The 24,202-nt window shown below is 42.5% G+C and overlaps 2 protein-coding genes across 2 annotated transcripts; one reads left to right on the top strand and one right to left on the bottom strand.

Annotated features, from left to right (window-relative positions):
* Nucleotides 1-1,671: 1,671 nt before the first annotated feature.
* On the bottom strand, nucleotides 1,672-9,241 carry LOC117061489 (vomeronasal type-2 receptor 26-like). Its single transcript, XM_033174327.1, has 5 exons — nucleotides 9,009-9,241; nucleotides 7,864-8,152; nucleotides 5,194-6,060; nucleotides 4,455-4,536; nucleotides 1,672-2,573 (listed from the first exon to the last, which is right to left on the bottom strand). The coding sequence occupies exons 1-5, from the start codon at nucleotides 9,239-9,241 to the stop codon at nucleotides 1,672-1,674; spliced, it is 2,373 nt and encodes a 790-aa protein (XP_033030218.1).
* A 3,832-nt stretch (nucleotides 9,242-13,073) lies between these two features.
* Nucleotides 13,074-20,650, top strand: LOC117061793 (vomeronasal type-2 receptor 26-like). Its single transcript, XM_033174764.1, has 6 exons — nucleotides 13,074-13,165; nucleotides 14,779-14,956; nucleotides 16,367-17,227; nucleotides 18,176-18,403; nucleotides 19,243-19,369; nucleotides 19,749-20,650. The coding sequence occupies exons 1-6, from the start codon at nucleotides 13,089-13,091 to the stop codon at nucleotides 20,648-20,650; spliced, it is 2,373 nt and encodes a 790-aa protein (XP_033030655.1). The 5' UTR covers nucleotides 13,074-13,088.
* Nucleotides 20,651-24,202: the final 3,552 nt, after the last annotated feature.

Here is a 24,202-nt window from a genome sequence, read left to right as displayed (position 1 = left end):
ATACTTTGGGGGAAAACTGATAAATGAACTGCGCATTGTTGATGATTACTGTTTTAATCATCTATTCATTTAATGTTTTAACCACTGTTACATTCCAGTGGTTTCGTGTCTTATTTTGCATGGTTGTTGTGTGTAAAGTGAATAGCTAAACTATGGAAGTCACTCCCACAGGGGACAGTGATGGCCACCAGAACAGATGGCCTTTAAAGAGCCCTAGACACATCCACAGAGGAGAGGGCTATTGATGTCTCCTAGCCAGGATGGCTCAGCTCTGATGCCACAGTTGGAGGCAGCCATGCTCCTGAATACGAGTTGCTGGAAACCAAAGGAGGAGAAAGTGCTCTTGTGCTTGAAGCCTGCTTGCAGTTTTCCCTTTGGGCATCTGGTTGGCCACTGTGAGAACAGGCTGCTGGAGAAGAAGGGCTATGGACCTGATCCATTGGGCTCTTCCTGTGTTCTTATGTATTACAGTGTTTAGATTTAGATTATCCTGCAGCACAATTTGAGCATAGAATTACTTGTGAAAAATGCTGTATAGAAATAGCTAATGACCTTCCTGATTTTGAGGCTCAGCACAGAGGTTTTGACAGCTACTTAGGCTGGTTCTTTTTTTTTGGGGGGGGGAGATAGAGGATAGAGGAGTGAGTGAGTTAGAGACAAGGACAAGACTGAGAGGGAATAGAGTGACAGCGTTTTGAATATATTTTAAAATTTGTTTGTGTTTGAAATAAACTTTAATCTTCATTGTTAACTCTACCTGACTCAATACTTAACTGGGGAACCTTGGTTCCCCCCCCCCCAAAAAAAAAATTGGTGGCAGTGGAAGAATAAAGTAGTGGTTCAGGTCAATAGTGTTGGGTTTCTGTTCCTCTCACTGTGCAGATCACATCTGTGTTATGCATTCCAAAGATTGTTCGAATCACGAGAGGAGGAGGAGGAGGAGTTTGGATTTGATATCCTGCTTTATCACTACTCAAAGGAGTCTCCAAGCGGCTAACATTCTCCTTTCCCTTCCTCCCCCACAACAAACCCTCTGTGAGGTGAGTGGGGCTGAGAGACTTCAGAGAAGTGTGACTTGCCCAAGGTCACCCAGCAGCTGCATGTGGAGGACTGGAGATAGGAACCCGGTTCACCAGATTACGAGTCTACCGCTCTTAACCACTACACCACACTGGCTCACATCTGTGTTATGCATTCCAAAGATTGTTGGAATCACGAGAGCGGATGTTTGCTGTATTTTGTTTCCGTTTGTTGTTTTTTTTCTTCAGAATTCTCTCAGCGAGAGGAGACATGTTTTCCTTTGTTCTGCCTTCCACTTAATAAACTATTTTCAGTGCACACAACCTCAGCCTTTGTCAGTCTGTGTTTTATCTCTGCTGGATTATGAATATGTACTCAGGGTCTCCAAGACATGAGTCGTTACAAATCGTTCGGAAGGGTTGTCGGAAGTCCCTACAGCTGCACATTGGATGCTGATGGGAGAGACAGGCTGGAATCGTTCCTGCATTATGCCTGGGGGTCGTCCTTAACCCCAGTCGACCTGACAAATAGTCCGTGAAATGATCAGGGGCTCTCTACCAACACCACCACAAGGAATTACTTTGTCTGGTTTTCTTCCACTAAATGCCAGCAAACTTTGCAAAAATTAAAACCACCAATGGAAGCTAATTCCTATTTGCTCCTGAGAATTAATTGGTCTTTGCTGTTTAAGTCGGGCCTCAGAAGAATTATGTACAATTTGGGGGAAAAGATACAACCCAGCAAACCTGCGCTGGAGGCCAAGATGCAGAAGACCTCCACAGCCACCATCTGCTTTCCTTTGGTGCTCAGATAAGAGGGAACAAAGGACAGCCAAACGCTGCAGAACACCAACATGCTGAAGGTGATGAACTTGGCTTCGTTGAAAGTGTCCGGCAACCTCTTGGCCAGGAAAGCCATCGTGAAGCTGACCATGGCCAGGAATCCCAGATAACCCAGGACTGAATAAAACATGGTGACAGAACCTTCGTTGCATTCCACAATGATTTCCTCCATCAGAGAGTTCATGTCCACATCTGGGAAGGGAGGAGCCGTGCAGAGCCAAGCAGCACAAAGGCTGGTTTGAACGGAGCAGCAACCAAGAAGAAGACAATTCGCCAGAGATTTCCCCACCCATTTCCTCATCCTGGATCCTGGTTTGGTGGCCATGAAAGCCAGAAGCACCGTGATGGTTTTGGCCAAGACACAAGACACCGCAATGGAGAAGATGATGCCAAAAGCAGCTTGTCGTAAAGAGCAGGTGACTGGGTGAGGCTGGCCAATGAAGAGCAAGGAGCAGAGAAAGCAGAGCAACAGGGCAAGAAGCAGAGTGTAGGTGAGGTCCCGGTTGTTGGCTTTGACAATGGGAGTGTCCCCATTCCGAGAGAAGACGCCAAGGATCAAAGCTGTGAGCAGAGAAAAGAACAGAGCCAAGGAAGCTAAAACGAAGCCCAAAGGTTCTGTGTAGGAAAGAAAATGTTGGCGTTTGGGGATGCATTGATCTCTGTCCTTGTTTGGAAATTGATCATCTCGGCATGGGAAACAATAATCCATATCTGAAAAAAATATCAAATGAGTGATATATGAGTTCCAACAAATAAGGCATTAATTAGTTGGGGAAAGTATCAGAGATAAGTGGATATTAACAAAAGTTTGTACAATCTCCATAATCATCAATAGGCTCTACATTTTGATGGGCCTAAGGTGCATTGATCTTTCACCTACTCTGTCCTTCATCTGGAGTTAGTGATCAGAAACAATGGCTTTGGTTGTATCCTTAGCTAGAGTTGGTCACAATTGTTAGTGGTACAATGCAGTGGCGAAGCAGGCACTGGTGGGGCTGGCACACGTTCTGGGGGTGGGGCGTGCAGCGCGGGGGTGGGGCAGCCAAGATGGAACTCTACTGGGATCCCGCTCCCCAGGGCGCCCCGCCCCCTACGCCCCGCCCTTCCTACACCAGTGGTACAATGTGCAAAATAGTAATAGTAATCCTACCCGTTTGATTTGAAATCATCCCATTTGGACACGAAGCACAATCATAGCAACAAAATGGCAAGCCTTCCTTCTTTTTTCTGCTGTCGCCTGGCTGGCAGTGATCATTACACAAGGCAAGAGGCAGCACCTGTCCCAAAAAAGAGGAGAAAATGTATCTCTGTTGTGCCTTGTGAACAACACAGTTTTAACCAAAGAGAAGAGATTAGCTGACTGATGAACATTATTCCAGAAAGGTGTGTTGTTTGCGTAAATAAATTGTAATGTAAATACTTGGAGTGAATGAGAAGAGATATTGAATTTTTCATCTGCATAAAGATGGAGGACTGAGAGAGCACAGGGGAAGGCAGTAGGGAGTTGACAGAGAAGGTAAAATAGGAAGCACACATATTAGGCTCAGAGAAGCACCACAAGACAATCAATCTTCTTTCAAAACAAATGAGTAACTTAGTCTCCTCTTGTCTTCTGAGATGTAAATCTCACTTGGTTCAGTATGATTTACTCCTACATAAATGTGCAAAGCATTAAAACGTTAGACTGAAATCCTATATATCAGGGATGTGGAACTTACTGCTTTTGTTTTAACTGGAAAACCCTCAAAACAGTATAGCACTTTGAAAAATGGTGTCCAGCAGCAATGCTTCTGCTGCGCACCTTTTCTTCTCCAGTGCTTCTGCAGAGTTTTGCAAACTTCTTCTGCGCAACGGTGTGTGTACCTTCTTGCCAGCATATAAATTCCTCAGAGTCCAGTTTGTTTTAAGCAAGCAAGCTTTATTTACAAGCATAAATCACGGACATTCTTTCCCGGAGAAACGGAAGACATGTCTCCGGTTGAAAACGAAACCAGAATGAACAGAAAATGACAGTGCGTTACATATCACATAGGCTTTTGTATACAGCAGTACCCAGATGTGTGACATCATCCCTGTTGGCGGGACGGACCTCTTGAGCTAGTTAACCCTAAAAGCACCAAACCTCACAGGAACCTTCGGTCCACCAGATGGTATTGGACTGCAACTCTCTTCAGTCTGAAAACCAGCCTGGCCAAAGATCAGGGGGGATGAGATTTGGAAGCCAGCAATATTCCATATGCAATATAGTGGAATATATTGGTATTACTTTTAAACTAGACCTCTAAAGATGAAAAGATCTACTTCTCACCTCATGTATTATGGTAAAATAACTTCCTAGACTTGGGTTATACTTAAACAATATTTTCTACATTTTCTACATTAACCTCATTATTTGTACTGTATTCTTAATAAAAATACCTCATCTTTTTAAAAGCAATAGTCCCACCTGATTAAATGAGCTGTGCCATGTGATGGCTCCCTCATCCATTCTGAAGTCTACATTTTGTGAATCTTGTGGAACTATCTTTCCTACTTTCACTCGGGAGAAGGTTTGGTTTGGGAACGTAACCCAGTTAATAAGATCAAATCCACCTGCTAATTCCCCATTCTCATCAAAGGACACTAAGTCACCAGCACTGTTGTTAAAGGAGATACTCCTCAAGACCGAGTGCAGCTAGACAGAAGAAAACAAAGGCAGAGTTTAAAAAGGAGAGCTTTTATGGTTTTTACAAAGGAGAATTTGAATCAATATAGTTCAAACAATGGAAAGTAGTCAAAAACTGTCCAGTCTGCAACATTTAGTATTTCTAGCAAGTACAGCTTGCCTGCCACTTGCATGAGGGTTCAGCTCTGGGGTCCGTATGCAAAGGCAAAATGGTGTCATGTCAGGAAGCCATGGAACTGCCCCTCCTGCAAGGTGGGTGTGCAGGGAGATGGGGACAAAGAAATGAAGAGAAGCTCATGGTGGGTTTTTCCTGCTCTCATTTTTTTTGTTTGATTGTTTATTTACTTTTTCCCACCAAGAGATGCATCCACGTCTTGACAGCCCATGTTTCTACAGAGCCAGGGAAAGGGTACAGAGTGCCATAACTTCTTCAAGTACACCTGCAAACGGGAGGGAAGTACAGGTCCAATCTTGATTGTGGCTCCTTCAGCTTGAAGGAAAGGGAAAAGAGTTAAGCATTGAAAAGAATGTGGGGATTGTTGTGAGGGAAAGGTAAATGCTGGAAGAGGGTGTGTGTGTGTGTGTGTGTGTGTGTGTGTGTGTGTGTGTGTCTTCACCCATTAGATTAGCCCCAAGCAAAGGTTTATTCTCAATGGGAAATCTCACCTGCCAAGGTTGCAGTTTTGGAGGATCGAGCCCACTTCTGTCTGCCATCATTCTGTGTTTCGGTCTGGATGAGTGCATCTGATGTAAAGTATGTGCAATGGCATAAACCGCATTATAGATACTGTAACTTTGGCCAGTCATGGTCATTTCAAAAATATGCCCAGGAAGGCTCTCCAGACTCTCATGGCCAGTGCAGGTGTTTGTGCTTTCCTTGTGGCCCTTAGAAGCGGAAAATAAACAGTTGAATGCCTGTTGCCAAAAAGCCTGGATGAAGCCATCTCCATTTGGAGAGTTGGGGTTCAGGGTCTGAAGGAATTCCTTAAATCCCTGGACTTTCTCTGTATGAATTGCAAAGGACAAGGCACCATCAAAGACTTGTATATCAAAATACCTTTGCGTTGTTTCTGAGGAGAAAGCCCACTGGGCTGTGAAAATCCACACGGTGTCAGTAGATTTCTCTGCAATGTCTTCATCTACTGAATAGAAATATTGCATCCATTTCACAACTGTAATGGTCTGAGGTTCTGCACACAGAACCAATACGTTGACTCCTGAGGCCATCAGGAAAGAGAACTTGGCGCGAAGGAGTTCCAGGGAAATTAAATGATCTAGACCCTGAGATAAGGCTGGTAGTTTTTCATTGAAAGCTGTGCAGACTCCATGCTGGGAAAGCATTGGCACTAAGCTTTGCATAAAGGCCTCTCCATTTTCATCATCGGATGCCACAATTCCTACCCATGTCCATTGGAAATGTAGAAGTAGCAGGACAATCCCTGCATACTGATATTTCTCATTGGGCACCGTTCGGTAGAATGTCTGGGGCTGCAACTCCAGGCTTCTCACTGGAGCTAAGACACAGTAAGCGATCTGGAGGAAGAATTGGAGAGTTAGAGCACATGATTGTAGTTCATCCCAAGTATCTGCTTGAAGAACAAACCCATGAGAATTTCTCTGTTAGTAAATAAGGTGTTCTTTTGTTTGTTATATTCGAGGAATTTGAATGAATTTAAGCACAAGATTCTTGCTTTTGCAGTGTTATAGTTTAAGAATAAGTAAAACTCTGAATCCATCACTCATCAATGAGAACATCTTTGTGAGATTTATTGTTTATAACAAAGTATTTTTAAAGGGAAGTATTTCTTAAGCGATATTAGATCCATCAGCCTAAAATGCTCAGTTCTTTTGTTCCCATGATATTTCCCCCACACTTTCCCTTATTGAATAACTACTTCAGTTTTGCAGTAAGGACTCGATAACGGTAACTAATTTCATGGGAAGCATCAGACATTTGATGCTTCTTCTTTGGTTGATAATTCTTCTTCCTTGGTTGATAATTTTGCATACACACCCTACCTTGAGAAGGTAACACATAAAGGCTTCATGATTTCACATATTTTGTGGTGATGTACACCATTAAAATAATGTAAGATCTGGACCTCTACCTACAAGTTCTGTTACTTGGGAAGAAGAAGCACAGCTCAACGGAACTGTGGAGGGATTGTCTGTTCAGAAGGTCTTTCGTTCTTGCATATCATGGTATATTTCGTGAGGGGGAAACCTATGGCTCTCCAGAACTTCTTGGTCTGCTTGGTCACCCATTCCCACCACCCTTCTGAGTAATACCAACCCTCTCACTATATATAAAGGGCTGGTGATTTCTGTTTCAGGGTACCTGAAGAAGTGTGCATGCACACGAAAGCTCATACCAAGAACAAACTTAGTTGGTGTCTAAGGTGCTACTGGACAATTTTATTTTTTTTAAAAAAATATGTTTCTACTTGGTCTTCTTGACCATTGAGCAAATGTGGTTGGGGCTAGTGGGCAAAATCAGGTCAAGCAACTGCCTTGCTTAGTTTGAACCTTTGTGATGAGACACAACCAGGGATAGGAGAGGAATTCAGTTCAATTATCATTTTAATAATTTTTTTAAAAAAATGCCTGATTCAGAATTCCTGAAACAATTTGTGAGCCAAGATGCAGCTATCCTTTGACATTTGTACTTCTCTGAATTTTGCAATTCGCTTCTCCAACCAAAAGCAAAGATTTATATGAAAATGACACTGGTCGCAAAAGTGCATACATTGGAGAAAATGAAATCCAAAATTATATTACATTAGGAGAAATGAGTGGAAAATCTGTGGATTAGCCAGAACTGCTTACAAAAATGAGAGCAATGGACACTGAGATGCCGATGAATATTTGTGAAGCCTTTTAGAAGAAGAAGAAGAGGACACATGCTTGTGGAAATGAAAAAGGGTAAAAAAAGAAAGAAATCCATTTAAGGCTGCATCTTGGAATCACAATAGCATAATGCACATCTCCAGCAGTTGTTAGTGTGGAGGAGTAGCAGTTGTTATCCGACCTCTTGCAGCTGGTGTTGTGCAGCTTCCTGGGAGCAGGAGGAAGACTCCTGCTGCGGCATTTGCCCTGTTCCAACCTCCCTGCTGCTTCCCAGTGACACATGGGAAACAAAGTCAGGCAAGTACCGAAGCCCCTCTACTCCAACCACTACTGCATAGCTCCCCCAGGTGCCTTTGTATCAGGCATATTTTTATCTTTCACATCGTTTTTCAGAAAAAATGAACCAAAGTAAAAGAAACCATGGAGAACTCAGAAGATAACTATTGTACCAGAGGCAGAATCTCTTCACAGTCCCCACACTTACTGTACCTGTGGAATCTTGTAGATGCCTAGGAGAGTAGCCATGTGGAGAGAGATGTCAGAGTCAAGTCCCCCAATAACAGCTATCATTTTCTTCTTCTCACATTTGAAGTTGGGGACAATCTTTTCTGTGATAGACAGATGTTTCAGGGTGTTCTGATAAGTCATCCTTGCATTTAAGTAGCTGTCGTAGACGTGGAACCCAAAGGTCATATTTGGTACGATATTAGGGTTCTCGTTTATTTCCTTGACAGCAAACACCAGGGAGAGAGTATTCTGGTAGTACTTTGGTGCTCCACTAATAAAAGAGTTATACTATGTGTCAGAGGTATTCTCCTCCTCTCCCTCTTAAACACATAGGTAACTTCCCAGCTCACATGGACGTACATAAGTTGCACATCCTTCTCTTAACTCCTCATTTCCTTTCAGCAACCAACGGACATTCACTGGATGAGAAGTTGCTAAGTCAGAAATTCTGACTGGTGCCTCTCAGATAGTAAGTGTTTGGTGTAAGTGGAGAGTAGAGACAAGAGCACATCAGATGGAACAAATTCTATTCTTTCAAGGCAACTGAGTTTCCATCCTTCCCTCCTTCAAATAACATTGAGGCTGTACTAAAAAAATACTGTAGCCAATGTTAGTCATACTCTGAGAAGGCCCATTAGGATTAATAGATCAGAAAACATAGGTTTATTAATTATTAATTATTATTAACCAATATGGTTTAGAGTGCATAGCAGCAGGTATAATCCAAAATCTATGATTTACAGCATTTGTGACTGTCAGATTAAATTATAGTGATTGTGAATGTGAGGATAAAGCTTTGCTGCAAGGAAAAAACAGACGTTAATGGTGTGAAAGGAAACACAGAGGGAGGATGAGGATGAAGTTGGGAGAAAGTGGTGAGAGCCATGGGATCAGGTGATGAGAAAACAGACCAGGCAGAAGACAGAAACCCCAAGAAGCAGAATAAAGCAACAAAGAAGGTGGTGACAAGATCACAATGTAAAGAGAAGAAAATAGATGTTGAACATCCCTATTTGTCAAAAGTCACATGGAAACGTGTTCTGAGGACACCATTGTATGTTTGGTGTCATTGTCACATACATGAGCTCACCAAGGGGACACTATGAAGGATCGGTTTTCCTACTTACAAAAGTTCATCTATGAGCTCTGTGTTTGGGGGCTCATGGAAATCTTTTTCTTCCGATACAAAGCCAGAATAAGAAACAATTCCTCCAATGATTAGGTCCCCTCTCTGATAATTCTGGTATGGAAGCTGGAAAGGCTCCATCATGGTGCATCTAGCAGAGTGTTCCTTGCTCTCAGTTGGAGGGAACTGGAGCCACAGGAAGAGAAGGACCTGCAGCAGGAATGTTCCTACCATCTTGGAGCCAACTGGGATGCCGAAAGCCAGATTTCTATCCCCTCCACCAAAAACTGCATTACAAGAATATTCATTTAATGACTCTGGATTATTTTGATAAAGGGAAAAAGCTAAAGATCTGATCCATGAATATCTGCATGTTCAGAATTTCTCATCAGGGCTCTGAATGACACAGGATTTATTTTATATGCACTTTCACACTCTGATATTGATTGTGTTCATGGCCTGATAAAATGTACACGGGGTTTGGCAAGAAGGATGATGAAACCCAGCAATCTGAGATAATTAACAGTTTGAAAGTTATCTCCTTGGAGCATTGAGCTCTGTGACATAGAGTAAGATCAAAATAATAATGCATATTTGTTACCGACAAGTGCTCTTGTAATTGTGAGTGTCACAGGTGAGCAAGCAGTCCAGCTGCAAACTGGTGACCTGAAGGGAGCTTCCCAGTTTTCCCAACACTCTTCCTCAGTCACACCTGCACCATTTTCCCCAAATGTACATGTGTCACCATTGGAGACATCATCATCTTCATCATCATTTTTAATTTGTATACCATCTTTCTATCTTACGATCCTCAAGGCGGTTTACAAGCTGAATAATCAAAAAATGTACATCTTATAACAATCCAATGCAATACAAAAATGTGATAATAAAACATAACTTTAAATTAGGCAACCTACATCAAAAAGTAATATTCAGCAATCATTAGAATAGTATTAAATAATAATAATAAGATATAAAAGTTAAACAGAAATCCACTCAACAATTACAATAAATAATTTTTAACTATAATCAATAAAACAACGGCAAGCCACAGTACATAAAATAATACAATACAAATTGAGAAGCAGAGACTAGAGGGTGGAGCAAGGCAGGTGGGAAGAGGCCTTGCCTGATGGAGTCTCTCCAACCACAGTTCTTCCACATGATTTTCTAGATTTTGGACCATAGGGATGTTTCCTTGTACACCAGTTAAGGGGAGGGATGAAAGAGTTAAAATAACACGGGCTCCAGTTGCAGGTGCAATACAGAGTCTTACTTTTCCTTGCAGAAATGGTTAGTGTATGCAGACACCTGTAAACACTTCAGAAATCCCACATTGCTTGGGCTAACAGCTGAAACCGACTAGTTACTGCATATAATAAAAATAAATAAATGCCCATGGAAGTGGAGAACTTTCTTTTGTCATCTAAGAGTTGGAGAGCAATGCAGGTGACAATGGAGGCTTAAATGAAGTGGTACAACGTGAAACACACAATACATGTCGTTGTGGCCTGTGGGAAGGGAAAGGGCAGTAAGGTCATGAAATTGACAGAGTTACTGACAGAGACAAACTGAAGTTCCAATATTTCCAATTTATTGGGGGGGGGGTAATATTTAAGATCCTTCTTGAGTTTTCACTGTTACCCTGCAGCGTGAAGTTAGGTATGAGCGTTCTTGGAGCAGTACAATTGTTGCATGGTCAAACACTCTTGGATTTGCAGACAATAAGGTGTCCCTGTTTATGGAAGCACCTAAGGGAAAGGCTATACTTGGAGACTAAAGGCTGGCAGGGTGTTATAAGTTCTCTTATAGCCAGTGTGGTGTAGTGGTTAAGAGCGGTAGACTCGTAATCTGGGGAACCGGGTTCGCGTCTCCGCTCCTCCACATGCAGCTGCTGGGTGACCTTGGGCTAGTCACACTTCTCTGAAGTCTCTCAGCCCCACTCACCTCACAGAGGGTTTGTTGTGGGGGTGGAAGGGAAAGAAGAATGTGAGCCGCTTTGAGACTCCTTTGGGTAGTGAAAAGCGGGATATCAAATCCAAACTCTTCTTCTTCTCTTGAGATCTTCACAGTGTTGTTCCTAAGCATGCAACCTGGGTTCCAATGAACCTTCCCAGTTCAATGAAAAATGGAAAACTGGCTCAAAGAGGAATTGTGGGTTTTGTGTTCCATTTCTATTTGACCCTTGCCGCCACTGGCTTATAAAAACTAGCAGGGAGAAGGTAGCCAGTTGGCTCAAGGTGACACCGTGAACTTCATGACTGATTGGTGATTTTAACCCTGATCTCCTAGGTCCACCTAATATCCCTCCACTTAATTCCACTTCCTTTAAAGAAGACATAGAAGTGAATAAGCTGGAGGCAGGGCATAGAGAGAACTCAGAATTATATAGAACATAGCACTCAGCTGTTCTCTTGTGAACAAGGCATCCCAGATTTAAAGAAGTCAGCCTGGTCTCCGATTGGATCCAGGAATGTCCTGGGATCCGTGTGTCCTCCTTTGGGCAGCCACAGCTGAGGAGTGCAACTTTCTGCTCTTCTCAGTGTTTACATAGGTTTAGCAAAGAAAGAAGGCATTTGTGGTGGCTGCTGGGAGAAGCCAGACTCTCCTCCAATCAGAGTGCGTGGAGGGAGCTGAATTAACATTGACAGAGCGAGGCAGAGGTTGGCAGAGCGAGGAAGCAAGGACATCTTCACCGGATTACTGTGGCTTACTGGCCCCACTGGAGTGTGCAGAGCGCATGGCCCCTGGGAACTGTGAGCTCATCAGGAAGGTAGAGGCAGCACACGGAAAGAATTGGGGGCATGAGTGGCTGCTGCCACAGGGGGAGCAGGAGGCAAAGGGGCTCTGGGTGCTCTCTGCCCATCTGATTACCAAGACCCAGCATGGGTTTCTCAAAAATAAGCATGTCTGATGAATCTCATTTTGTTTTTTGTTTTGCTTTTGATTTTTGATGGAGTTACATGCTTGGTGGATCAGAGGAATGTTATGGACATAGTGTATCTTGATTTCAGTAAGGCTTTTGACAAAGTCCCCCACAATTTTTTTCTGAGGAAAAAGCCACTCTGGGTGGCTTCCAGCATATATGAAAACATAATAAAATATCAAACGTTAAAATGTTTCCCTATACATGGATGCCTTCAGATGTCTTCTAAAGGTTATACAGGGACACTATGAGATATTATGTGAATCTTCTTTTAACCACTCAATATACCTATACTCAAAATACATAAATACATAAAAAGTGCCATTTCCAGAAAACAAGCGCAACTGACTGAATTTATGCAAGGCACCCAGCGCTGAAGAGGCTGGACTAAGACTGGGTTGGACTGCTGCTCTTATGAAAGGTGGAGACCAAGGGTTGCATTCAACTAAATCCTGAATTATTGAACCTAACTTAGTCATGCTCATTAAATTTAATGGATCTACTCTGAGTAGGACGAATAATGAATACCACCCCAAGCCTCTTCTAATTTGACATATAACCTTGCCCACTTCCATCACATATGGAGGAAAGTCCAAAAGTTTTTCCATCTCCCTGGGAAAGGGAGTACAAATCTGTTTTCCCCTCTGTCTTGTGATTCACTATAACTTTGACTAGGATCAAATAAGACATTTGCTGAGGGGCATGGGATTACCTTAACAATTATGAGTGAGTCAAAAACAACAGCTGTCAAAAGTTACAGTATATCTCCTGCAATCATCAAATTATTCATAATCACAGCTATATTTCCCCAACCCAGGAGAGTTCAAATGAGCACATTCAAAATGTAAACTTAGGCATTGTGTGGGCTATAGAAATGCATGGCCCTCTCAGTCTGATTACTGATTCTTCAGTTCTGCGTTCTTCAAATCAGCTGCTTGAGTCCTAATTCAAGGCAGGGACTCTTCCATTACGAAAAGATGAACTGTCGTTTGTAGTAAAGAGTTCTCCTGCAAGATGGTAGTGTTTGTGATCTTACTATTAATACTGCTGCCTCTAACTAAATGCAAGATTCCTTTTGTTCAGTGCCCCACCAGCGACCCTCTTCCCATTCTTCACAAATATTATCATCCAGGAGACCTCCTGATTGCTGGCATCATGTCTCAGGTCTATACATTCGTAAACAAGATAACATTCAAAGAAGGTCCCTCTGCTAAACTCTTTGATGACCAGATGTAAGGAATTGTGTTCATTTAACCATACAATACATCCATATTAAATGTCTGCATATTTTGCTGTTGATGCAATCGGCTTTCCTTATAAGTAATTATTGCGCTTATGCATTTGATGTGCTTTTTCCTGGGGCGAGGAAGTGGAGACCTGAGAGCTCGAGCCCATTTCTGCTAGGAGTGTCAACCATAGTCTTAAATTAATGTTTATGAAGCAAGTCCAGTTTACCTCTTATTTCCAACTTTAACAGTATCAATGGCAAACGTATTTATTTTCTCTTGTGCATCATATGTTGTTTGAAAATTGTGCGCTATGGGCCAATGGCCGTAATAAAATATCAATCAATCAATCTTGTGCATCATAGAATTTGTCCAACCAGATATAATTTGGATGCAATTTGTAGGCGTGCTCACCTCCTCTAAAGAACAAGTTCTGTCCTATTTCAGAATGATTGCTGCAGTGGTTCTCCTGCCTGAGCGGACTTGAGGTGGATACAATAGGAATCGTGGGGACAGGAGTGGTGGCTGAGAACAGACTATGCACTCTCAGGAAAGACTAAAGGGGGGGATCTCAGCCTGCGAGAATCCCAAAGGTTGTGGTGGGGGAGGGCAGATCACTCCACTGACCCGCAAAGGGGAAGGTGAGTGATGGAAACAGTAACCTAGATCCCCAGGAAAAATAATGTGCATTAAATATTACCTTTCCAATGAGGACCCGTTACCAAGGGATGGAGGGATGGGCTTTTCCTCCCCTCCCCCAGTTTTTTGGGATATTGCCTCTTTTCCCTGGGAGAGTCTCATCTCCATTAATTGGAGATCACACCCCACTCAGCCTCACTTTATTTTATTTTTATTTTGTTTGAGCAACAAATAAGTTGTTGCTTTAAGTTTCCAGGCACCTGAGTTCACTGAGGAACTATCAGATCCAGTTCAAGATGCCTTGTTAATAGCTTGCAAATTCAAGCGTGTGAACAATTCACCTGAATCACCTGCACTGATTTATCAGCATTTGTAGTGGTACTAGTAATCAAGCTTAGATTGCTCAAACAGAGATGCTCCTACCTGCAGGCCATAGGGATCAAGTGGATGATAGTGGATCAAGAGAGTAACGCGTGGAATTTCCCAACCCCAACTTGGCATCTGATTGGTGTGTGTGTTCATTTCCTCTGAATGGGTGTGCTAGATCTATTGCATTTGGAGTGATAGATGGTGTGAAGTATAATGGAAGCCTATTCTATGCATTTGGAATATTGCATGGGACTTGAGCAAGATAAGAATCAGAAGAAGCTTCTCTGGATTGACGTGACTGAAGTATTTCACCATTATTTTGATAACTAATACTGTATGGGATTCTTCTCTATATGTCCAGTTTTGTTTGTCAAGGGTAGCCTACTCAAGCTCTAGTCTGTTCTCATCTGATGTAATTTTCACTCATTAGGGAGATATGTAGAAATGTAGACAATGTCCTTTTCTGTAGAAGATGCCAAAGAAACCCCTCATTGCAGGCTCATGACACAACTCTACCAGCACATTGTGGCTTTGGTGTTTGCTGTAAAGGAGATCAATGACAACCCACGAATCTTGCCCAATGTCACCCTGGGATTCCACATCTTGAACAGCCATTTCGTTGCAAGCTGGACCTATCATGGCTCCATGGAGCTGCTGTCTGGATGGGGCAGACTCATCCCTAACTATAAGTGTGGTGTTGAGAACAGTCCAGCAGCCGTCATCGGGGGACCCAATTCTGACGTCTGTCTCCACATGGCAACTGTCCTGAGTATCTACAAGATGCCGCAGGTAAGAGAGCCATTTGAGAAGCCATTCGCGTTTCTCCTGCACAGCATCCTTTCATGCTACAGGTTGAGGGATTCACAGAGATGTGTGCATTGTGTGTGGCCATTTTATACGCTATTCACACTTCTATTGGATTCTATCCCTTGAGGCCTCAGGTTGATATAACAAAGTGTGAATGACTCAAAATGAACAAAAATCATGCCTGGACATAATACACCAGAATATGAGGAACAACCATTCTGAAGAAGTGTGCATGCACACGAAAGCTCATACCAAGAACAAACTTAGTTGGTTCTTCCTTTTGCTACGGACATACCCATAAAAGCCCTTTTTGTTGCTTTTACCCTCTCTAGCAAGCCTGAGTTCATTCCGTGCTTTAGCTTTTCTGACTTTGTCTCTACACGTGCTGGCTATTTGTTTGAATTCCTCTCTGGTGGTTTCGCCCTTTCCCCATTTTTGTACATATCCCTTTTCAAACTTAACTCAATTAAAAGTTCTTTAGATAGCCACCCTGGCTTCTTTAGGCACCTTCCATGTTTCCGTCTCACTGGTATTGCCTGAAGTTGTGCTTTTAATATCTCCCTTTTAACAAGCTCCCAACCATCATGAACTCCCTTCCCTTTTAGTATTTCTGTCCATGGGATTTCACCCAGCATTTGCCTAAGTTTTCTGAAGTCGGCTTTCTTAAAGTCTAGAATTTGAGTCTTAGTATGCTTGGTTGCTCCTTTCCGCTGTATAATAAACTCCAGTAGAGCATGGTCACTCCCACCCAATGATCCTGCCACTTCTACCCCACTAACCAGGTCATCACTATTGGTTAGGACCAGATCTAAAATGGCTGATCCTCTTGTTGCTTCTCCCACTTTCTGGACAATGAAATTGTCTGCAAGGCCAGTGAGGAATCTGTTCGACCTTATGCTCTTGGCTGAGTTTGACATCCAACAAATATCAGGGTAGTTGAAATCCCCCATTACTACTATCTCACTTCCTTTTGAATGCTTGGCCATCAGTTCCAGGAAAGCATCATCTGTGTCCTCAGTTTGGCTTGGGGGTCTACAGTAAACTCCCACAATGAGATCACTGTTATTTTTCTCTCCCTTAATTTTGACCCAGATGGTGACATTAACATGGGAAATTTAAGGGAGAAGCGACCCCTGCTGTGCTTTTCCCGTGATTGAAAATATAGGGGCAGCAAAGACCTTAGACTCTATATATGACTGAGCAAAAGAATGTATAAATTGAAGTATTTCAACCAAGAAATCTAGGCAATGTTCAACTTTTATGTATCTTTATTTTTTTAAAGTTCTATATTTTCTCTGTGCAGTCTCACATGTGTTCATTCACCATACGAGGGTATATAAAAACACCAAAGTGGATGGAATTTGCAAGCATAATTTTTACAATTATTTTCAGTTCATCTATGGCTCTTCTCCTGTGATGACTAACCACATCCAAGAGGAGTTGTTTCACCGGATGTTCCCTGATGTGGCTCATCAATATAACGGGATTCTCCAGCTACTGCTGCATTTCAGCTGGATGTGGATTGGGGTGGTGACTCTGAGTGATGACAACGGAGAGAGATTTGTACAAAACATCCTTCCCATGTTTGCCGGAAGAGGTATCTGTTGTGATTATACAGAAACATTTCCCAAACTAACATTTTCGAGTGAGTCTATGGAAATGGTGGAAGAAGGTTCTAAAACAATCAGTGTTGTTATGGGTAGCACCGCCAATGTTGTGGTTGTGATTGGTGAAATTCAGACCATGATGTTAATGGGAATAGTACCCAACTTGGCAGAGACAATCAATATGCCAGTGAAAATCAAGGCAAAAGTCTGGATTATGACTGCCCAGATGGATTTTACATCGTTTTCCTTTCAAAGAAATTGGGACATCCATTTTCTCCATGGTGCCATTTCGTTTGCAGTTCATTCAGCTAATCTTCTAGGATTCCAAAAATTTCTGCAGGTGAGAAACCCAGTCACAGAAAGGGAGGATGGCTTCATCAGAACTTTCTGGGAAGAGGCGTTTCTTTGTTCTTTACCCCTTCTTCCTTTCGAAAAGAAAGACAATGAACTCTGCACTGGGACAGAGAAGCTTGAGACTCTTCCTGGGTCTGTCTTTGAAACGAGCATGACTGCCCACAGCTACAGCATCTACAATGCAGTCTTTGCAATGGCACATGCTTTACATAACATGCATTTCTCCAGATTCCAACACAGTGCAGTGATGGATGAACTGAGAGGGGAGAGGCTGGATCCACAGCCATGGCAGGTAATGTCCCTCTGTTGCTAATACGGAATAGTTCAGCAACTTTCAGGGTGCAAAAATAGTTCCTTGGCTGTCTAGAAAGCTCTTTTTCTTCTTACCCTCATGTTTTAGCATAGAAATGTGATAGGACTGATATCTCTTTCATTTTAAAACACTAGGGGCACATCTGCAACATTAAAGCACTCCTGTTTCACTTTAAGAGCCATGGCTTCCACCAAGGAATCTTAGGAACGTTTGTTTCTCGATGGTCTCCTACCAACTCTCAACTCCTTTAAGCAACTTCACTTTCCATAATTCTTGGGGGGAAACCATGACTGTTAAAAGAGTTATTTAAAAGTATGGTGTCAGTGAGCTGTTAGAATTGCTGCAAACAGAATCCTTGATGTGCAGAGCAGAAATGCATGTTCTCCACCTCTGTTGCCTTCTGGGATATCTTCAAAGGAATAAACGGTTAAAAAGTAAACCCTGCACAAAACCAGAATGGAGTCTCTAAGGCAGATGAGGGGCATTTTCTATGCTTCCTTCTGGCAACACCTGAAACCAAGCTGGTGCCAAACGTCCTGCTCTGCTTTGCTCTCGGCCACATCAGCAAGACCGAGAGGGGAGTCTTGTCGGCTGGGCAGCCCAGGACTGTCCAGGCTTGCACCCTGTGGAGGTCACTTCAGTGCTGCTAACACAGCAGGTTGACCCCTGGAGGCACACTCCATTGTTTCTTGAGACAGACAGATGCGAACAATTGGAGGGAAATAATATCTGAAGAAGTGTGCATACACACGAAAGCTCATATCAAGAACAAACTTAGTTGGTCTCTAAGGTGCTACTGGAAGGAATTTTTTTATTTTGTTTCGATTACGGCAGAACAACACACCTGTAACTAATATCATCCTGTTATACATCTGTATCTTTTTAATACCCTCGTGGATTTCTTCCCTCTTCTCTTCAATAACTTAGCTCCACCACTTTCTGAGAGGCGTCTCATTTAACAATAGTGCCGGGGAAGAAGTTTTATTCAGCCAGAAGGGGGATTTGGTAACTGAACTGGATATCATCAACTGGATCGCATTCCCAAATGACTCCTTTTTCAGAGTTAAGGTTGGAATGATGAACCCCCAGGCTCCTCCAAACAAGAGACTCTCCATTCATGGTGATACCATCACGTGGCCCACCGGGTTCAACCAGGTAAGGTCCATTTCAGAGTGTCTCCAGACATTTCCTCAATGCTAAAAAAAGAGAGGGGGGGGTCCACTATTCAAGCTCTGAAACAGCAATTCCAAGATGAAACTAGATGTGACTTTACTCGCCTCCTGAAGAAGACGGGGAACCAACATGCAGCTGAAAAGAGCATAGGCAGTGGGAAGCTTAGAATGGCAAAATGTGATATAGAAAGAAGTTGGATAGGTGGGCTTGTTAATAACTGAATTTAAAAAAAAAACTACAGAAGAACCTCATCACTGTTCTTCATTGCTGTAACATAACTTAACAATACCTTGTTTGGACCTCTGAGATTCTCAGATAATGTTCAAAGGAGCCACAGTTAGAAACTAACAGGGTTAGGAAGTGACGAAGCAAATGGCACCACCCAAAGTCTGAAACATATCATTGTAAGAATAAAGCAAGACACACAGAACCAGGAAACATTGACAACTTATTTATTTATTCAATATAAAATCAATCAGTAAAAATAAATAAATGAGGAGCAGACGCACCCCAGAACCTAAGGGTGAGGAGTGAGCCACAGTTCCATAGGCCCCATAAAAGTGGGTTCTGGGTCTTTGTGGCCTGCTCAGTGTTCAGCAGGGGACATTCAGTATCAGACAGTGGGAAGGCATTTGCTGTGAAGCAAACAACGGAAGAACCAAGGGGTAGCAGCTCCTCGAATGTGAATGGTCTTCCTGATCCGATTGGCACTTCAGACTTCCTGCCAGTGTGGAAAACAGTGGAGTAAATTTGGCCCCATCTGAGGAACAGTTATGGCATGCTTAAGTCAAAAATTACCACCTTCTTTCCTCTATGGACAGGCACAACCCCTTTCTCTGTGCAATGAGAATTGCCAAATGGGCTACAGTCGGACCAAGAAGGAAGGGAAGCTACCTTGCTGCTATGATTGCATCCCGTGCCCAGAAGGGAAGATTTCAGACCAGAAGGGTAGGAGATGTTTTATTTATATTTTTCGGTACACTAGTTAGAAGCATTGTCAAGTATGTTCCAGTACATGAAAATCAAAATAATTAGCGAAGGATGGAAAGAGAATGGTGTCCAGTGATACCACTAAGATGAACCTGTTTTTGGAGCATAGTCTCATAGGCTCATGGAATGCAGAGGCAAGGATTTCAGCATAGCAGGAGATGATGGAAACAGGGAGAACTTCTTGTATATAGAATTACTTGCGCCAAATACCTATATTTTTTTACCAGGACTGATCCCGCAGCCATCATTCAAGGCTTTCTGACCATTTGCCTTGATTTCTTCCGGGCACAAAAGGCTTCACAAGAATAGTATAACATTTTGCATTTTTCTTTTTCAGACATGGACGACTGTTTTGAATGCTCCGAAGATCAGTATCCAAACAGTGACAAGGATGGATGCCTTCCAAAAGATGAAACTTTCTTGTCTTATGGAGAACCGTTGGGGATCAGTCTGGCCTCTTTTGCTGTCTGCTTTTCCTTCATCACAGCTGCAGTGCTTGGAATATTCGTGAAACACAAGGAGACTCCCATAGTCAAAGCCAACAACAGGAACCTCACCTATGCTCTCCTCCTCTCTCTCCTCCTCTCCTTCCTTTGTGCTTTGCTCTTCATTGGCCAACCGAACAAGCTGACCTGCATCCTACGGCAAACTGCTTTTGGCATGATCTTCTCAGTTGCCATTTCGTGCATATTGTCCAAAACCGCCATTGTGGTTCTGGCTTTCATGGCTACCAAGCCTGGGTCTAGCATGAGGAAGTGGCTGGGGACACAATTGGCCAGCTCCATTGTCCTCTCCTGTTCCCTTATTCAAGCCACAATCTGTAGCATATGGCTGGCCACTTCTCCTCCTTTCCCAGACGTTGACATGCACTCAGTGACTGAAGATATAATACTAGAATGTAATGAAGGCTCCACTCTTATGTTTTATTGTGTCCTGGGATTCATGGGTTGGCTGGCCTTTGTGAGCTTCACGGTGGCTTTCCTAGCTAGAAAGTTGCCTGACAGTTTCAATGAAGCCAAATTTATCACTTTCAGCATGTTGGTGTTTTGTAGTGTGTGGCTGTCCTTTGTTCCAACCTACTTGAGCACCAAGGGGAAATATATGGTGGCTGTAGAGGTCTTCTCCATCTTGGCCTCCAGTTGTGGGTTACTGGGTTGCATCTTTACCCCCAAATGCTATGTTATTTTACTGAGGCCTGAGCTGAACAGCAGGGAGCAGCTAATAAGAATAAGGAATTAAGAACTGACAAGAGTGACTCACTGGTCCAGGCAATTCTTTTTCACTGGAAATTAGAGATACTTCTTTCCAGATCATTGTCAGTTCGGTATGGATTAATTGAATACATGAAGTTAAAATAAACTGAGTCCCATATTTTCTGAAGTTTGGTCCTGGTTCATCCTATCTCAATCAACCATGATGTATCCACACACATGGTACCTCATTTGTTCCCACTACTCTTCATGGTCCTGACACCAATGTAATCATGTGAAACTGTGAAACCAGAAGGGGCATTTTGTGAGGTTATTAACTAGCATATAATTTCTCAACCCACCACCAGTTATCCACACACCCAATATTGCACATTACTATATAAAATCCCCTTTGCCTGCTGATAATAGTTGTTCAATAGTCCTGTTAGATCTACTTGAGTGGATTGAGAAGAGTGATAAGGGATAAAACTCATCCATTAGATACATCTAAGCATGAAAAGGAAAAACATCTACCGGTAGTTCATCCAAGCAACAAAGGGAAAAACATGGTGGCTGTGGAGATCTTCTCCATCTTGGCCTCCAGTGCTGGAATACTGAGCTGTATCTTTTCCCCTAAATGTTTCTTAATTATCTTGTGGCCAGAACCGAACAATAAGAAGCAGCTAAAAGTTAAAAATCAACATTTGAATATAGTTCTCTTGAAAAAATCTAAAATGGATTGCTAGGTTGGAATTTTTATCCCAAAATGTATGTGCTTATTTTGCTTATTTTATAAAATGTTGGCTAATGATACAATTTTGATACCAACCTGCTTGCTGCCTACCCAAAAAAGAATTACATCCATCATGAGCTGAATTCAAATTCAAATTCAAATTTATTGCGGCTATAAGCCCATAAAAACATAAAATATATGACATAAAATTACAGCAAACCATAGACCCTGGAGTCATAAGGAAACAAACCACAGCACAAATACAAGTTTTAAAATTGCAACCAGGGAGCAGAAAACAAAGGTATTAGTGGTTGTGTAGTTGGCCACAGCGCCTTTTTTGAGATATGACAGAGTTTAGAAACCTTGCCACCTGCAGGGTTGTATAGGAGTCATTGTCTTGCAGGAGTAAGGCAAGGTGTGACTCAGCTGGTGCACCTGTAAGTTTCTGAGTTATTGGTCTTAGTAATTTTGCCCGAGCCTCACTATGCAGGGAACAGATAAAGATTATATGATGGAGAGATTCCGTCGACTTTTTATCACAATCACAAAAGGCGGAAACTAGGCCCTTGGAAAATCTATGTCTCAGGACATTAGAAGGAAAAACATTAAACCTCGCTTTGGTGAAAGCGAATCGGTGCCCAGCAGTGGAGAGGGAGGATAGGTATAGAGGGACATGATGTATTGGGGTAACTCCAAAATTCCGAGGCGAGCAGACACCCCCACCCAGCATATGATTACGCTGCAGCTCCAAATCATCCAGTCTTTGTTTGATTAATCTTTTTGCCGAAGCAGGGTCTAAATTAAGCGAATCTGAAGGAGAGATTCCAAAAGACAGAAGTTTGGCGTGGATTTTCCCAGTCCAAGGGTTTGCAAATTCGTCACGCCAAAGACATGTTCAGCACACACTTTTTCTTCAGGGCACACCAGCTCTTCCATCAAAAACTGAGACCCAATTATGGACATAGGAACAACTAAACCACAGCACTTCTGTTTTCTCAGTTTTTTTGGCTTCAGCCTATTGGCTTTCATCAAGCCCATAATGACACTCGCAGACACCGAGGGATTTTTCTGCATGCAACACCCTTCCTAACCCTGATGAGACCTCCCTGCTCTTTTTAATTCATTTTAATTTGTGGCCCTAGTGAAACAGTGCTGGTGGAGAGTTTCCCATATACTGTACATCAAGAAGAACGCCATGCATAGAATGGCCCAGGAATCCCTGCAATGAAGTGCAGCATCTATAGGGGAGCTGCGTTCCCTACTGGTGGTTTGATTCAGAGTGACTCCATTGAAGTCAATGAACCTATGTTGATCATATTCATCATCTAAAATAGGTCTAGTAGAGCTAGCAATGTGTCCAAGCTCATTCTCCCTGTATCTGGACATAGTTTGGAATAGTCTCCCTGTTCCCAAAATCCACAAAGAAGTAGTGCACAGCATAGGTTGTCCATTCAATATTGCAGGGGGCACAGTTTGTAGGGGATTGGATTAGCAGAAAAAGCATTAATTATTGTAAATAAGTGATTAAAAAGAAATTATTTTATTATTATTTTTCTCACATAGGATATTCTTCACTAAGAATTATTATTTTTATATTGATGTTTAATGTTTTGTCCTAAGGGGAGGGGGGGAATGAATTGTAGCACTGGCATTTTTATCCCAAGCATGCTCTGCTTCCTCAAAGATTTGATATTGGGAGTCACTGTAGCTCACCCTAAATCCCCCTTCTGTGTCATGCTGGTGCAGCTAGAATGGGTCAGGGAGATCTGCTGAATCAGGAAGTTCTGAGACCTCAGAGAGCAATTCTTTCTAATAGCGTGAGCTGTTTCATAAGGGGACAGGTGGTCTTGCAGGCTAGAAGAACCCCCTCCATTAAAAGCTTCTACGCAGGTGATGGATAGCCAGCTTTGCAGGACTGTGTGGCAGGGTTGGACTAGATGATCTTTTAGGTAAAATTCCATGATCAAGTAACGCTGACATCAAACCCTACATATATTAAGTAAAATAGAAACATCGTCACCCGACCCCACCCATCTCCCCACCCCACCCCTGCCCACCTCTTCCCACCTTTTCATCCCAATGTCTCAACAAATGAAACTGATCTGTAAAAACTATACATGTAAAAAATATGAGAGAGAGACATTGCACATATCTTTGTAAATCAAGAAACCTTTAATAAAAATCCTTCAAAAATAAAATAAAATTCCATGATCTGACAAATATTTTTCTGGCAGGAGTTTGGCTCCTGTTGATGCATAACAGCATCCAAAAACACTGCAGAAATCATTATCTACCCTGTAATTATCAAAATGTCTATAATCTGCCCGAATGTCAACAGCCTTCTATAAGTGAGTACAAAAAGGTATTGATAAAAAGACTGAAATGTTGATAAGGAAACCCAATGTTCCACAGGCAGCTAAAATTAGGGGGGAGAGAGAGTCAGGCCTCTGTCATTTGGATAATTCCTCCACCCACCCCCATGTATAGGGCAAGTCTGAATATTGTGTTTCCAATTAGAATTCAAGACACTCCTCTGAAAAACTGCTTAGGCAAAGGTAATAAGTCCATGTGAGAATTACATTCCCAGAGTCTTCAGCAATCTAAACCATCTTTCAGTCAGGGCAGTGGCTTGTTTTATACAGAGAGACAGAGGAATTTGCACATGTATTGGGATGCTGCTGTTTCTGATCCTGCTGCTTCCGAACATGGTGTGCTATGTGCATGCTGTTAAGTGCACCAGAAATAATCCCAAAGATGTTCCACATGAGTGGCACCAGTCGGGCGATTTCCTCATCGGTGGGATAGTGTCTCAGCTGTCAAATCCTGTATTCTCCATAGTTTCCTTCAACCAATACCCTCCTCAAGATT

Source organism: Lacerta agilis, chromosome 17, assembly GCF_009819535.1.
Source record: "Lacerta agilis isolate rLacAgi1 chromosome 17, rLacAgi1.pri, whole genome shotgun sequence".
In the NCBI taxonomy this organism is placed as follows: Eukaryota; Metazoa; Chordata; class Lepidosauria; order Squamata; family Lacertidae; genus Lacerta; species Lacerta agilis.
This window is presented reverse-complemented; position numbering and strand designations above follow the sequence as displayed.

Bases quoted from the DNA above. Each gene is read 5' to 3' on its own strand.
- LOC117061489 (XM_033174327.1), bottom strand. From the start codon at position 9,241: ATGGTAGGAACATTCCTGCTGCAGGTCCTTCTCTTCCTGTGGCTCCAG. The intron at 6,061-7,863 runs GTACAGTAAGTG...TTCTTCCTCCAG, and splicing joins GCATCTACAAGATTCCACAG to ATCGCTTACTGTGTCTTAGC. The intron at 4,537-5,193 runs GTGAGATTTCCC...TCTTCTGTCTAG, and splicing joins CAAAACTGCAACCTTGGCAG to CTGCACTCGGTCTTGAGGAG.
- LOC117061793 (XM_033174764.1), top strand. From the start codon at position 13,089: ATGTCTCAGGTCTATACATTCGTAAACAAGATAACATTCAAAGAAGGT. The intron at 13,166-14,778 runs GTAAGGAATTGT...CATCTTGAACAG, and splicing joins AAACTCTTTGATGACCAGAT to CCATTTCGTTGCAAGCTGGA. The intron at 18,404-19,242 runs GTAAGGTCCATT...CTCTATGGACAG, and splicing joins GGCCCACCGGGTTCAACCAG to GCACAACCCCTTTCTCTGTG.